Genomic DNA, 16,644 nt, shown 5'->3' with positions numbered 1-16,644 from the left:
AATAGGTTAGAATGCAAACTTACTGAAGTGAGTAACATGCATAGCCTACCTTCACAACGATAGTGCTATGGAGTTCGCATAAGCATTAGGGGTACGGCCCATCAGAGCCCCTGTAATGTATGTTACTCCTGCTACATTATGGAAGAGCGGGTGGCCGACACTTTCTACCAACCAAATTAGTTTACAATCTAACCTGTTACTGCATAAAAATCCGGGCTTTAGTAATAAGATAACTAACTACCGAATGGATAACATTAACATTTTCTAGAGCTTAAAACAACTACCAAAAGTCACTGGCCCGAAATAGTAGTAAATTCTCTCATTGTCTCATTTTGAAATACTAATATTTGTTCACCTTAAAATTGCTTTAATTGAAAGTAAATCATAAATGTAATTCAAACTGTAAGGATCATTTAATACTGGTCCACTGAGCTTACAAGGGACGTCACGAACAGCTCTATTAACCTACAAATTCTAGCTTTGATTTGTTCATATGTAGAATCACACACACAAAAAGACTTGATTTATCTATATAAATCAAATCGCAACGACAGTGTCTCTGTACACGGATTATTTTGTCGAAATTGTTTATAGTTTCCGCTGTAAAATTGACCATCTACATCCTTCTTAGCTGTGGTGTCTGTTTGAGTTCTCATAACTGAAAAACTACTGGATATATTTCAACCAAATTTCATACTTAGAATCCACCTCTTCTTGTGTAGGTTTTAGGTTGATTATTATTTCTAAACCCCTGAACGGACGGGAAATTAATAGAAAGATCGAAGGAGTGAGTTTATCTTCCCAAAAGATATAGAAAGCTACAATGCTAAACGGAAACCAATTTGTAAAACTTTTTTCTCGTGCTCAACTTTTCTATAGGATGATTACTAAGGGAGATATCATTAACGGACTGTTTTACAGTCCAAGTTCCAGCGGACTTAGCCCAAAAAGCGGGTGAACATACAACGCATTTCTTATAACTGGAGATTTATTGGAAGCAGTTTGCACCAAATTTCATATTTAGTAACTACCGGTACCTACTCAAAAGTAAGGTTTTAGGGTCCATACCATTTCAAAATTCCTGAACTTACTGGTGGTTTATACGGAGACCGAAACGGTGATTTTATTCCCCTACAAAATATACAAGACCAAACATAATGGAAATCTATTTTTAAATATTTTTTTCTCATGTTCACTTTTTCCATAGGAGCATTGGTAAGGGAGCTAACATTAACGCAATGTTTTACAGTCCAAGTCCTTGCGGACATAGCCCACAAGCTCTTGCACGTAGAACAGATTTCTTATCTATATAAATAAAAACGGTGTAAATAAGTGAAATTATAGCAATAAATAGCCTAGCAGGGATAGGCAGTATTACTAATAAGTAGAGCCCGAATTTTGATGCATTAATAGGTTAGAATGCAAACTTACTGAAGTGAGTAGCATGCATAGCCTACCTTCACAACGATTGTGCTATGGGGTTTGCATAAGCATTAGGGGTACGGCCCATCAGAACAATGTTTTTTTTAAATGTTGTTTTAAGTCGCACCGACACAGATGGGTCTTGTGGCGACGACGGTACAGCAGAGGGTTAGAAATGGGAAGGCAGTGGAGTGGACTTAATTAAACAGAATACTGGATACTGGCCGCACTTAAGCGACTGCAGCTATCGAACTCGGTGATTATTTTGTCGAAATGACTTTGTTCAGCTGTATAGTGAGTGCCACGTGGTTTCGGAGAAAAATATCAGTTTGCTTGCCATATTAAACGTGCTAACAGAGGTATATAACTTGGTATAAATTCATGAGGGAAACACGCAGTTCAAATTCCCGTGCGAAGAGCATGTACACATGCTAGGTATCAAAATATAATCCATCTCCTATGTAGAAAAATCCCTATAGGTCCCCATAACAAACACTTGGCTTCGATAATTTCTCAGCAAAATCTTCCTGCGAAAAACTTACAGAATTCTATATTCGGTTTGTTTTTTGAGGCTTCATCTTCCTCCGCTTTTTCCACATCTGTGGGGTCGCGGGTGCGTACTGTGTCGCACATGTGGATTTGGCCATGTTTTACGTCGGATGCCCTTCCTGATGCCAACCCTATATGGAGGGATGTAATTACTATTGCGTGTTTTTGTGCTGGTTGGTAGTGTAGTGTGTTGTCAGAGTATGAAGAGGAAAGTGTTAGGACAAACACAAACACCCAGTTCCCGGGCCAGAAGAATTAATCAGACGCGATTAAATCCACGACCCGGCCGGGAATCGAACCCGGGGCTCTCTGAACCGAAGACCTTAATTCAGACAATGAGTCGTACTTTTTGAGACTGCGTTTCTGAAAATATTAATTATCTCTGCAAGTTTTTTGACATTTGTCTCATTATTATTGATCGCTTCGTTTAATATCCCCAAAGTAAATCAATTTTTCACTCCTCTTCCATGTATGAAATGAAAATGAAAATTAACAGCCTGTTTCCAGTCATTCGACCGGGTCAGGAATGGAGCGGCGAGGATAGGAATTGTGCCGGTTGCCGAAGCCTCTGGGGCAATGATTAATGACTGTCAGATGAAATGAAATAATATTGGAGAGTGTTGCTAGAATTAAGTAATACAGTGAAAACCGGAGTACCCGGAGAATAACTTGTCCCATCTCCGCTTTGTCCAGCACAAATCTCACATGGAGTGACCGAGATTTGAACCACGGAACCCAGCGGTGAGAGGCCGGCGCGCTGCCCCCTGAGCCACGGAGGCTTTCCTCTTCCGTGCAGATAATTGTAATTCATGAAATTATAGAACTTTTGGTTCAAGCTTGAAGAATGAATTCATTCTTTGTTTATTCCTTGACCAGGGAGTAAATAACACAAGTCAAACAACTAGCCTCAAGCGAGGTTCAGACGCACGTTGTGTTCATATACCACGGCCTTTGGAGGTTATAGTAAGGATGTAAAGGAGAGGGCGTGTAAGTATCTGGTAAGACCCCAACTAGAGCGTAGTTCCATTGTATGGGACCCTCGCCAGGATTACTTGTTTCGAGAAGTGGACAAGATCCAAAGGAAAGCAACTCGATTGGTTCTGGCTGATTTCTGACCAAATTTCTGGCGTGGAATGACATTGGTAAACGAATAAGTTTGAGGGGTGTCTTTAACCCTGGAACAGTACAGTGGGGCAGTCAGTGCCCCAGAGAATTTTCGTTCCCCAATTACGTTATGTTAGTATACCTGATAAGTGGTCTCCTCCTGTGAGTTTTACTTGACCTTGACTGTCTTTCGGTCAATGTGTGACAGCTATTTATACCCAAAGCAGTGTCTCCGGGGCATTGAGTGCCCCACTGTACCGTTAACGTAACTTTTCTTCTTCTGTCGTGACATTCGTGACATATGTTAACAAAATGGATTCTCTTCAAGGTGACGAACAAATTTTACGCGAGTTAGACAGGTCAAAGTGTGAAAGTATAAATTTTTTTGAGGACTGTTCTGATAACTATGGTTGGAACACTCCGTTGACATAAACGTGAAATTCTCGCAGAACTACTTGATTAAAAAAACAGCGTTAAGCAGAAACGTTTGTTTTTGATAAGGAAAAAATGTCCTCATCCTCTCTAACATGCACCATGATGAACAACTCTAACTTCCCAGGGAGGCATCGGTATATTTTACCAGATTTGTGGAACATACAACTGTGGCAGGAAAACTCGACGGTGGCCACTTTGCCTTTTCTATGGGATGATAAACGGAGCATGCTTGAATGGGTCCATAATCTACAGAGAGAACGTTTTTGGACAAAACGAAGAAGTAAAATCTAGGGAAGATTCTCTTTTCACATTGGGTGAAGAACTGATGAAACCTTGGATGATACAGAGACTTCAAACCCCCAGCCTTCTGAGAGGTATTCGCGTGCCATTGTGTTGAGATGCCCACCCAATCGATCGTGCGGTGTGCTCAGAATGCAAGAAGTATGTATGTAAACATCATAGCTTGGTGTTTTGTCGTGTATGCGAAAAATGAAAACGGTGATAATGATTAAAGAAATAATGTCTACAAAGACATTGAACTATTGCTAATATTTTTGTTTTCTATTATATTCGCACAGTTATTTTCATTTTATAGCCTCGACAGTTAAGGTATTCTGTGCTCATTTGCACTTGCAGTTATTAGTAATACAAAATTTTAATGGATCGGAGTTGTGTGTTTGTTCTGGGGTACTCAGTGCCCCCAGGATACCGTTCCTGTTTCTGGAGATTAAGGGTACTATTCCAGGGTTAAAAAAATAGGAAAATAAAGTTGGAATTCAAGAGGCCAAATTGGATCAAGTATTCGTTTATAGGAAGAGGAGTCAGGGATTGGAATAACTTACCATAAAGGAAACATGCGAAGAACGGGTACTAATGCTAGTTATCAAAGTATAATCCATCTCCTAGGTAGAAAAAAATCCCTATAGGTCCCCATAACAAACACAAACATGTGGCTGCAATAGTTTCTCAGTAAAATCTACCTGCGAAAAACTTACAGAATTCTATCTTCGGTGTTTTAGATTTCTTCTTCTTATTCTTCATATTCCTCCGCCTTTTCCACACCTGTGGGGGTCACCGTGCGAATTGTGTCCCGCATGTGGATTAGGCCATGTTTTACGTTGGATGCCCTCCCTGACACCAACGCTATATGGAGGGATGTAATCACTATTGCGTGTTTCTGTGGTGGTTGGTAGTGCAGTGTACTGTCTGAATATGAAGAGGAAAGTGTTGGGACACACACAACCACCCAGTCTCCGGGCCAGAAGAATTAATCAGACGCTATTAAATCCCCGATCCGGCCTGAAATCGAACGCGGGAACCTCTGAACCGAAGGCCTTCATTCAGCCAATGCGTCGGACTTTTTGAGACCAGGTTTCAGAAATATTAATTATCTATGCAAGTTTTTTGACATTTGGCTCATACGTATATTATTATTGGTCGATCGTTCAATATCTCCAAATAAATCAAGTTTTCACTCCTCTTCCACGAAATTACAGAACTTTTGGTTCATGAAAATGTTGACTAAATCAAACAATTAATAAGCTTAAAGAATGAATTCATTCCTTGTTTATTCCTTGACCAGGGAGTAAATAATACAAGTGAAACAAGTAACCTCATGTGAGGTACAAACGCGCGTTGTGTTCATATACCACGGCCTTTAATAGCTCTTTCGATTTGACTCCTGTAGGCGACCTGCGCGTCATGATGAGGATGAAATAATGATGAAGACGACACATACACCCAGCCCCCGTGCCGGAGAAATTAACCAATGGTGGTTAAGATTCCCAACCCTGCCGGGAATCGAACCCGGAATCCTTGTGACCAAAAGCCAACACGCTAACCATTTAGCCATTGAGTAGGATATAAAGGAGATGGCGTATAAGTCTCTGGTTAGACCCCAGTTAGAGTATAGTTCCAGTGTATGACACCCACATCAGGCTTATTTGATTTGAGAACTAGAAAATATCTAAAGGAAAGCAACTCGATTGGTTCTGGCAGATTAAAAAAAATCTGGCATGAAATAGCATTAGTAGAAGAATAAACTTGAGTGGATATTTTAAAAGTAGGAAAGGTCACAATATGAGATAAAGTAAGAATTCAAGAGGACAAATTGGGGCAAATATTCATTTATAGGAAGGGGAGTTAGGAATTGGAATTACTTAGCAAGGGAGATGTTCAATAAATTTCCAACTTCTTTGCAGTATTTTAACAAAGGGCTAGGTAAGCAAGTGACACGGAATCTGCCACCTGGACGACTTCCCTAAATGCAGATCTGTGGTGCTTGATTCACTGCAACATACTGTAGGCTCTTCACTAAATTGCAAGCACATAAAATGACATTCCTGAGAATTTTTACATGAAAATTGGTAATGAGACGAAGTATGAAGGTAAAAGAGCACAAATGGATTGTTTCTAAGTGTGTAAGTCCCCTGAAAGCGAAAGCCTCAATCCACACGTGTGGCGGGAGGATGCACCATTGTTCTGCTGACCTTCACCATTCCTTGAGTCTTCCTGGAAGCAGTGAGCCATACTTCGTGACTCTGCTCGGTATATATACCGCGCTCTCTGGTCTGCAAGGGCAGTCACGGCCATGAAGCGAACAGTGCTCGCCCTGCTCCTGGGACTCCTGGTCGCCCTCAGTGAGGCAGCGCCCTCCGGACCGCTCTCCGGTAAGTCTCGCGCTCAACGCAGCTCTCTTTGCGCTTTTTACAAAGCTTTTCTAAAAATCTGAATAGAAGGTACCTTTGTTCTTACTTTTTTAATTGAAAAAATTTAAGATTAATGTTCACAAAAATAATTTGCTTTTTTTTTTACTTTTCGACAGATTTGTTTACTTGCTAGAATCTTTAAATATTATAGTCCATTATGCTTATTATTTTTAATAAAAAGATCTAGATCCGCCTCTGTGGTTTAGTGGTTAGTGTGATTAGCTGCCACCCCCGGAGGCCCGGGTTCAATTCCCGACTCTGCCACGAAATTTGAAAAGTGGTACGAGGACTGAAACGGGGTCCGCTCAGGAGGTCAACTGAGTAGAGGTGGGTTCGATTCCCATCTCAGCCATCCTGGAAGTGGTTTTCCGTGGTTTCCCAATTCTCCTCCAGGCAAATACCTCACTTAAGGCCATGGCCGCTTTCTTCCCTCTTACTTGTCTATCCCTTCCAATCATCCCATTCCCCCATCAAGGTCCCTGTTCAGCATAGCAGGTGAGGCAGCCTGGGTGAGGCACTGGTCATTCTCCCCAGTTGTATCCCCCGACCCGATGTCTCACGCTCCAGGACACAGGCCTTGAGGCGGTAGAGGTGGGATCCCTCGCTGAGTCCGAGGGAAAAGCCAACCCTGGAGGGTAAGCAGAATTGGAAAGAAGAAAAAGATCTGGTGTGTGGCTGTCAATTTTAATTATCATTTTATAAATCAAATTCTAGAGGCCAAAACTTTGCCTGCAACCATAGGTTTATGTTCAGAACTAGCCTTTGTAGGTCAGAGTAGGATCTGCAACAGGATGCTATGTTTATGATGATCAGTTAGTTTATTTTCAATCTGTGTTCGATGCAATTCACGTATATGTTTTGGGGTAGGTAGGAGCATACATCTATTCTCCACAAAGAAATTTCTGCCTTTCAAACTCCTAGAAAACTGCTCTTACAAACATTTTATATGATAGCCATTACATACGGTAACATTTATTTTATTCTATTTTTGCTATTTGCTTTACGCCGCACCGACACAGATAGGTCTTATTGCGACGATGGGATAGGAAAGGCCGAGGAATTGGAAGGAAGCGGCCGTGGCCTTAATTAAGGTACAGCCCCGGCATTTGCCTGGTGTGAAAATGGGAAACCACGGAAAACCATCTTCAGGACTGCCGACAGTGGGACTTGAACCAACTACCTCCCGATTACTGGATACTGGCCGCACTTAAGCGACTGCAGCTATCGAGCTCGGTACATTTATTTTAGAACACTAAAATCCAATCAACCGGTTTCCCTAGCGCAGGGGTACTTGCTTATCACCCGGAGGCACCGTGTTCGATTCCTGGCCAGGTCAGGAATTTTTACCTGGATCTGAAGGCTGGTTCGATGTCTGCTCAGCCTACGTTATTACAATTGAGGAGCTACTCCGGTCTAGAAAGCCAAGAATAACGGCCGAGAGGATTCGCCGTGCTGACCACACGACACCTCGCAATCTGCAGGCGTTTGGGCTCACTCGCTTGGTAGGCCATGGCTCTTCGGAGCAGTTGCGCCATGAGAAAGAAAAATAAGACTACGCTGAATATTTAATTTTGAAGACCACACTGTACTCGAAATAAACTGTTTAGATTTAAGGCGGTGTTCACTGCGTTAAGTACAGAACAAAAATGGCCAACAGTGGGATCCGAACCCACAATATTCCGATTTCTCGTCGGATACTCTCGCCATTGAGCTATTGTGCTTTAGATTATATTTGTTCTGTTGGAAAGATTCTGAACTACTTTACTCTCTTTCTGAGTTAGTGTGAAAATGACGAAATAAGTGATCTTTATTTATCGTTATTATAAAAAGACCCGCCTTTGCTGGCAAGACCTAGCGTTTACAGTGCACTATGTCTTCTGGTATAGGCTAGAGCAACTTTGTTACTTTCATTGATTTGTCTCTGTCTTATCCTTGGCTTTGACAACATGAAAGTGGCTGAGGTATGAGAGATGCTAGTAATGTCAATCCTTATGCAGCCAGTCCCTGCTATGAATGGTGTGAAAATGTTACTCATAGGGTCGGTTGGTGCATGCATTTCAGTGGGCTTGGCATACATAAAAAGACTGTCTGTCTGTTCGGACTTGTTCGCAAAGACTGGCTGGATCCTCACATACTACCATCAAGGGTACTGCGATCATAGGGAAACCGTCCAGTTCCATGGCAAAATGGTTCAAGTCCTGGCCTTTGGCCACAGGGGTCGCGGGTTCGATTTCCGGCAGGGTCGGGAATTTTAACCACAATTGATTAATTCCGCTGGCTGTATGTGTCGTCTTCATCATTATTGCATCCTTATCATGACGCGCAGGTCACTGCCCTTGAGGCGGTAGAGGTGTGATCCCTCGCTGGGAAAAACCGACCTTGGAGGGTAAACAGATAAATAAGAATAAGAAGAACAAGAAGAAAACAGAAATGAAACAAATCTGTCCAGTAGAACGGAGGGACGGGTTTGCCAAAGCTGTTTTTAGAAAACTCTTTTAATATGTAGATTATTATTTATGGCGGTGACAGTCTGGAAGCTGCTAAGGTATGTCGAGTATTGACATTCAGAACACGACTGGAGGGTCTGTGTGTTGTGAAAGGCCCTACTTACAGGGCTAGCGGTGCTGAAATAGCACTTTCTGGTTCCGTGAAGAAACAAACTATTTCACTCCTCATAATGCCTTAATTCTGGTGCCACTATCGGCTTTTGTGGTTTCCCTATATGGCATATGGCGTTTAGTGCCGGGACTGTCCGAGAACATGTTCGGCTCGCCAGGTGCAGGTCTTCTGATTTGACACCCGTAGGCGACCTGCGCGTCGTGATGAGGATGAAATGATGATGAAGACGACACATACACCCAGCCCCCGGGCCAGACCCCTAAGACCAAACGCTAACCATTTAGCCAATGGAGCCGGACCGTACGTATAGAATTCAATTACGATGTATAAGGAGCAATAAAAATCTGCAAGAACTCCTGCGAAAAGGAAAACAACATTCCCTCCTCTATAAAGACCAGTTCAGTTGAAATGGAAGGGAATTTCGTTATCAACCTAACCTCGTCTTGTCACGACTTTGTTACGGTTTGCAGCCTTAGCCTTTGTGTACTCTTATTTATTTACGGTATATGTACATGTAATATATTTGCTTGTGTGTGTTATTACTGCGTGGTTTCTCTTCAGTCCAACAAGTAACAGCAAGTTTAAAGAAGGAAGCTGAATTATTTCCACAAGGCAAACACCGAGGATTATGGTTATAGTAATGCGTATACCAATATAAGGGCAGAAATGCACAACATTACATTAAGTGGGGATGACAGAGCGTTTATTGCTTAAATCCTCAGTGAATATCTTGACTGATCACTAGAGCCCAGATTTTTAGGTGCTGATAGGTTAGACTACCGTGTACAACAGTTATGCTATGAGGTTTGCATAGACATTAGGAGTACGGCCGATAGATCTCCTAAAATGTATGTTACTCTTTGCTACAGTATGGAAGAGCGGGTTGTAAGACACTTCCTATTAACCAAATCAGTTTGCATTCTAACCTATTACCACCTGAAAATCCGAAGTCTACTGATCACTTACTTGGGTGACCGAGCTCGATAGCTGCAGTCGCTTAAGTGCGGCCAGTATCCAGTAATCGGGAGATAGTGGCTTCGAGCCCCAATGTCGGCAGCCCTGATGATGGTTTTCCGTGGTTTCCTATTTTCACACCAGGCAAATGCCGGGGCTGTACCTTAATTAAGGCCACGGCCGCTTCCTTCCACTTCCTAGACCTTTCCTGTCCCATCGTCGCCATAAGACATATCTGTGTCGGTGCGATGTTAAGCAAATTAGCAACAAAAAAAACTTACTTGGGTAAGGAACTTCCATTATTGATACTTACATTGAGGTTAGTTTGTTGATGGTTATGTCTCATGATTTCAACATGTTACTAGCCATGTTGGTAGCAGTGATCATTCATTAAAAGAAGGTAATAGGACGGTGATATTTGCCTTACGCGCCGTGTACTATACCTGCAGACTGCGCTCCTGTAAACAACGCGATACACACAAACGTTCGGTGTCTAAATTTCCATCCCTACTTGTCTATTTCAGATGAGGAGGCGCAACAGGTCCTGACGCGCCACAAGCGAGGAGGCGGTGCCGTCTGCTTGGTCTGTAAAGGATTAGGCGGGGGTGGAGGAGGAGGTGGCTATCCTGGAGGTGGAAGCGGCGGTGGAGGAGGTTATCCGGGAGGTGGCGGCGGCGGTTATTACCCTGGAGGTGGAGGTGGTGGAGGATTCCACGGAGGTGGCGGTGGCGGATATCCTGGTGGCGGAGGCGGCGGCGGATATCCTGGAGGAGGCGGTGGATACCCTGGAGGTGGCGGCGGTGGATATACTGGAGGAGGCGGTGGCGGAGGATACCACGGAGGTGGCGGCGGTGGATATCCTGGAGGTGGCGGTGGAGGATACAACGGAGGAGGAGGAGGCGGTGGATACCCTGGAGGTGGAGGTGGAGGATACAACGGAGGAGGAGGAGGCGGTGGATACCCTGGAGGAGGCGGCGGAAAAGGATGCTCCACCTGTGGAGGCGGTTCCTTCAGCCAGTCTTCAGCATCTAGCTCCAGTTCGAGCTACAGCAAAGGTTAAGGTGAGTCATGGTGCAACTCAAGGTATTATTAATATTGTTATGATTTATTTAATTCATTACGGTCATCTATGGGCCACGTTTGCACAACCCAGCACATATTTTCCCTCTCAAACTTACTCCCTTTTCTTTGCAGTCCTTCCAGATGTCTTTGACTTCCCCTTTGTCGCTCTTCAACCGAGATGTTGCGTGACTTGACTTGGTGCATCGCTCATTCCTCTTAATGGTGGTTCTTTCCTGTATATCTCCCTCCTTGGTCCGCACTCCTTGTGAACCTCCTTGAGTATCCTCTGTGCCAGTCTCTATGGATTCATCCTCTTAATGTGCCCATAAAATGATAGACTTATTTTCCTCATAGTTGTTGTTGTTGTTGTTGTTTCAACTTGTTCATAGAGTTCTCCATTCGGTCTCAATCGGAACTCGGGTTGTGAATCTAGCGACTTCTTTAGAACAAGATTTTCGTAAGGAATTTCCCTTCCGTTCTTTCAATGAATGGGTCCGTTACTCTCGTCATGGTTTCAGCCGCATATATGATGATGATGATGATGATGATGATAATAATAATAATAATAATAATAATAATAATAATAATAATAATAATCGAATGGCGTCACCTATCGTATGCAGGAATTTTAATCTGATGCCGTGTAGGCTGCCTGCGTTTCAGTTTCGACGTTCCAGTTTACTCTACCAGATGGCACTGTAAACTGTATCTCTGTTGGTTGATCTCTGGGAGGTAAACACCAAATGTGTCACCAGAGATCTTTTACAAGCCGACATCGTACGACATGGAGTTCAAATCTCCGACTACCTCTGCTGAGTTCAAACCAGCAATCTTGGGATATGGAGGTCAACACTCCACCATTAATCCACAGAGGTGGGGTCATGCGACGCGGATGGGGGAGGATAGGTTACGTAGGCGAATAATGGGCACAGGCATAGAAGGTAAGAGAAGCAGAGGAATTCAGTTTTTAACTATTTATTGAAAAGAGGTGCGGACCAACTAAACAAGAGCACAGAGCTTGTTGCTAATGGAGGATTGAGGAGGCTTGCAGACTGAACACTGAAAAGCATAACAGTGTCTAATTAATAGGGTTCGGAGTTTATGATCAAAAGAAGTAAAATATTTGCAAGCAAATAGTCCTAAAATGAACTAAAAAAAGACCTAAAAGAAAGTAAAATATGAGTTAAGAATTTTATTGATAGCTACCAAGTATTAGAGTATTAGTAACATTAAAGTCTCTAAAAGTGATAATACAACCCGAAGGCCTGCAGATTACGAGGTGTCGCGTGGTCAGCTCCACGAATACTCTCGGCCGTTATTGTTGGCTTTCTAGACCGGGGCCGCTATCTCACCCTCAGATAGCTCCTCAATTGTAATGGCGTAGGCTGAGTGGACCTCGAACCAGTCCTCAGATGCACGAAAAATCCCTGACCTGGCCGGGAATAGAACCCGGGGCCTCTGGGTAAGAGGCAGGCGGGGCCGGCACAACAGAGCTAGAGTAGGTAAATTAAAACTGTATACATTCAATCAGTATCATAACCCTGAGGTGTAGTTTCATTGTGTTTTCCTTAATTAACCAAAAATGAAGGTTTAGCATGCTTTTTGGTATCTGTCGGCGTACGTTCGTACAGCTACCCGTCTGTTTCGGGAAAAGACAGAAAAATACATCAACTACAGTATTTTGAAATCCTATGTTTAAAAATCGACGCAGATAACATGTACCTTGTACAAAGCGAAGCCTCAATTTGAACAAAAATCTCAAATAACCAAATATGACCTTACATCAGGCCATGATAAATATTCTTAAATCCAGGAGCCATTTAAATTCTCTACTACTCCCATCGTTAATATAATTGCGTCTAGCCTTCCGAAAAATAAAACATGGTAGTAATAGCAATATGTATTGTAATTTTATAGTTTTATACCCTACAACAGATTACCACAAAATGTAAAGACAGCAAGATACTGAACTAAATAAGACGTGCTACTATGTATACACATTTATGAACCTAGCCAATTGTTACTGTTCTAAGAAACTACTTGTAAACAGCAAAGTGAATATTGTCGTCAACAACACCAAACTGCACAATCATTTGTATGTAATAGTCTGTGATGTTAAAGGATTAATAACTTAAAATTTAAAGATTATCTACCTACCTAAAAACCAATATAATTCAAGGAACAACCCATACTTGACAAGACATCCATATTGTGCCTTTTGTGTCTATACGCATGCCTAGGAACTTCGTGTGCTGTCAACATACGGAAATAAATTCCGCGAGATTACGTTCTGTTTGACTTTACAATAACAGCTCTGTTGAAATAATCAGCAAACGATATTCTACTTTGACAGTAAAGGAGCATCATGTGATTTACATGAGAAGAATATTTGAATTATTTCTATGTCGGTAATACTTTCTTTACGAGAGGTTTCCTCGACACCCAAACATTCGCACTTAACATTATTTCTCTTCTATTGCTTATGGTATATAATGTGGACTTGATTGTCATTTAAAATGGTAATAACATTAATATCAAAGCCCGGAGTGTCAAGGGGTTGTGTAATATTATATTCGCTTTGCAACAGTTCATCAACACTAAACCGGGAATTAAACATATGAAGAGCTCGAAAAATAAGGCGTCAAAGAAAGAATTTTAGGCGCCCGGTATTTGTCGTGCCATGACTTATAACACTAATAGGAGCAAAATATGGCCAAATAGAGGCGGAAAACTATCGATAGTGACCACTATCGTCTGACATCGATAGTCAGTTGCCTATTATCGATAGTCGACGATATCTATTTCTTCTTCTTCTTCTTCTTCTTCTTCTTCTTCTTCTTCTTCTTCTTCTTCATGTGCCATGTCCTCGCAGAACATTGGCGATCAGTAGCATGATCTGTTGTTTGTTCATAGCTGTTCTGAACACAGTAAGCCTTGTCACCCCAAACCACTGGCTCAAGTTGCCAAGCCATGATGTCCTACTTCTCCCCGGACCACGTTTTCCGTTAATTTTCCCTTGGAGTATTACTTGCAGAAGGTGGTATTCAGAGTTCCGCATCATATGACCAAAGTATTCTAGCTTCCTTCTCTTGATGGTAGTGAGAATTTCTGGTTCTTTGTTCATACGGTGCAAAACGTCTATATTGGTCATTTTAGCTGTCCAAGGTATCTTCAGCATCGTTCGGTACGTCCACATTTCAAATGCTTGCAATCTCTTGCACATGGTCTCAGTTAGTGTCCATGCCTCAGAATGCTGAAAACGTAGCACCGGAGTAGTCATGTCCGTAGTGAAATGGAAAGGTCACGGCTTGTCAAAAGTTTTCTAAGTTTCTAAAAAGAAGTTCTGGCGTGCTCAATTCTGCATCGGATCTCATGAGTAAGGTCCCAGTCATCATTGATGTGACATCCCAGGTATTTAAATGTTGCCACTCTCGCGATCTGTTCCTTCGCTGTTGTGAGATTACCTCGAATGCCATCTTCTTTCCTACTTATAACCATCCATTTGGTCTTCTTTACATTAAGCTTCAAGCCCATTGCGCTGCTGGCTTCAGTGACAGCATTAAGTAGTTCCTGTAGATCCTGGAGACTGGTTGCAAGTAGCACAGTGTCATCGGCGTACCTGATGTTATTTATGATGATACCATTAACCACAACTCCTTGAGTCTTTCCGTAAAGAGCATCTCGAAAAATCTTTTCTGAATAGATGTTGAAAAGCATGGGGGAAAGAATACAGCCTTGGCGAACTCCTTTCATAACTGAGACTTCTTCCGAGACACGACCATCAACTCTTATGCCAGCACACTGGTTCCAGTAGAGATTACCAATAATACGAATGTCCCGTTCATCAAGTCCTAATTCTCGAAGAATGTTCATAAGTTCATCATGGCGGACTGTATCGAAGGCCTTTTCGTAATCGATGAAACAAGCAAAAACATCGACATTGACATCTCATTGGCTTATTTTTCGCACTAACAGAAACTGTACAGCTGTTTGCAGTTAACCGGTGAGGAGTTTGTTCCAATTCATAAGTGTGCTGCATTTAAGTATCTCTATGTACCTGCGAAATTAGTGCCGACATTTTGGAAGATGCGATTCTACATTCAACCTAACTTTGGTTGAGTTGATGCCAATACGGGAGGAAAAAAAAATGAGATTTACATGTTATCAGAGATTGTACGTAGGCGAGAGAAGATATGGCAGATTTTAGATCAAAGACTTTATGAAAGCAACTGAGAACTCGGCTGCCATCTGTTGAGAATGCAGTGAAACATTTTTCCAAAGATATTACAATACCCGAGAATATGTCGGGCGATCGCAAAATGAACACTGCAGCTGAACGAGAATTTCTCGGGCGGTCACGTTATGGGCAAGCGCGTGCAGCTCGAGAATGTCTCCGGCGTGCCACTGAAGAGATTTATGAGTGATTCCGATTTGAATTTCATAAATTACATAGCATGGAATAGTTGTAGGCTACGGTGCTTTCTACTGATTTTTGTGGATTGTGTTCAATAAATGTTCTATTTTCAGGCGAACTATCGATTACTATCGATAGTAGAGCGCATAATATCGGAAAATATCGATGGCGATTATTATCGATAGTTTACCGCCTCTATGGCCAAAACGATAGAAGTATGCATTTATATCCAATCATTCACAGTTGTTTCTCTGATTCCGAGTAAAATGACCTCAAAAATGCAATATTACTTTTACCTTAACACCCGATCCTTACTAATTAAGATGTGGGTTGACAAAGCCACACTGCTTATGACTTACACTGCTCTTGTCGTCTACTGATGTTTATTCCAGCTCGATGTCTTGAAACAGAGGAGTTCTTGTAGCAACTTACACTAAAGTACAACCCTTCTCTTGTGTTGCAGGCACAGCGTGGTCAACTTCACCGGCACGAAAACTCGGCGCAACTTCCTAACTAGCCATACATACTTCAAGTAGCTGTAACATAAACTTCCTTTGTAACAATTTAATATAAAATAAAAGTTCCCTTGCTCCAAAGCATTGTTAATTTCACTCCCTGCTTCTTGAATTAGTGTGGAGCTTCAGAAACGGGTCATACATGGAAAGGTAGGAAGATGAATAGAAACACGTAATAGGATAAGCACAATGAGAGGTCAGTGTGCGAAGAGGAGACGAGAACAAACATGAAAACACCAAAGGAGAAGGACAATCTTCATATCGTTAACACACAATTGTTTTCAAATATATCGCGGGGCTGGACACTTGGAACGCCTGCTGTAAGCAATTTATAGAACTAGAGGCGCCCTGAAAACGCGCGGGGTCACCAAAATTATGGCACCCATACCATAATTTAGTTCATTGTACCATAATTCTCTATTATGGTACGCAAAAATACCATAAGTTGCCTGTCGATCTCGCGGAACGAGTCTCAATATCAGTCACTTTTTTTTTTTTTTTTAGTGGCTTATCGTCGCAGTCTCCCATGATCCACCCTATCAAATGCTTTGGACAGGTCAATCGCGATACAGTCCATTTGACCTCCAGAATCTAAGATATATGCTATATATTGCTGGAATTCTACAAGTTGAGCTTCACTGGAATAACCTTTCCTAAAGCCGAACTGCCTTCTACCGAATCAGTTATTAGTTTCGCAAATATGTCTAATATAATCAGAAAGAATGCCTTCCCAAAGCTTACATGCAACGCATGTCAACTGACTGGTCTGTAATTTTCAGCTTTATGTATATCACCCTTTCCTTTATACATAGGGGCTACTATAGCAACTCTCCATTCATTTGGTATAGCTCCTTCAACCAAA

The 16,644-nt window shown here is 42.1% G+C and overlaps 1 protein-coding gene across 1 annotated transcript; it reads left to right on the top strand.

Annotated features, from left to right (window-relative positions):
• Positions 1 to 6,073: 6,073 nt before the first annotated feature.
• On the top strand, positions 6,074 to 15,863 carry LOC136882177 (loricrin). The gene is made up of 3 exons (XM_067154729.2): positions 6,074 to 6,179; positions 10,316 to 10,852; positions 15,731 to 15,863. The coding sequence occupies exons 1-2, from the start codon at positions 6,101 to 6,103 to the stop codon at positions 10,849 to 10,851; spliced, it is 615 nt and encodes a 204-aa protein (XP_067010830.2). The 5' UTR covers positions 6,074 to 6,100; the 3' UTR covers position 10,852; positions 15,731 to 15,863.
• The last annotated feature ends 781 nt before the right edge of the window (positions 15,864 to 16,644 follow it).

The sequence above is a fragment of the Anabrus simplex genome, chromosome 10 (assembly GCF_040414725.1).
Source record: "Anabrus simplex isolate iqAnaSimp1 chromosome 10, ASM4041472v1, whole genome shotgun sequence".
NCBI classification, from domain to species: domain Eukaryota; kingdom Metazoa; phylum Arthropoda; class Insecta; order Orthoptera; family Tettigoniidae; genus Anabrus; species Anabrus simplex.
This window is presented reverse-complemented; position numbering and strand designations above follow the sequence as displayed.

What these genes read in the sequence shown, in the direction of transcription:
- LOC136882177 (XM_067154729.2), top strand. Translation starts at nt 6,101, where the DNA reads ATGAAGCGAACAGTGCTCGCCCTGCTCCTGGGACTCCTGGTCGCCCTC. An exon ending in GCCCTCCGGACCGCTCTCCG is followed by an intron (nt 6,180 to 10,315) that starts GTAAGTCTCGCG and finishes TGTCTATTTCAG; the next exon opens with ATGAGGAGGCGCAACAGGTC.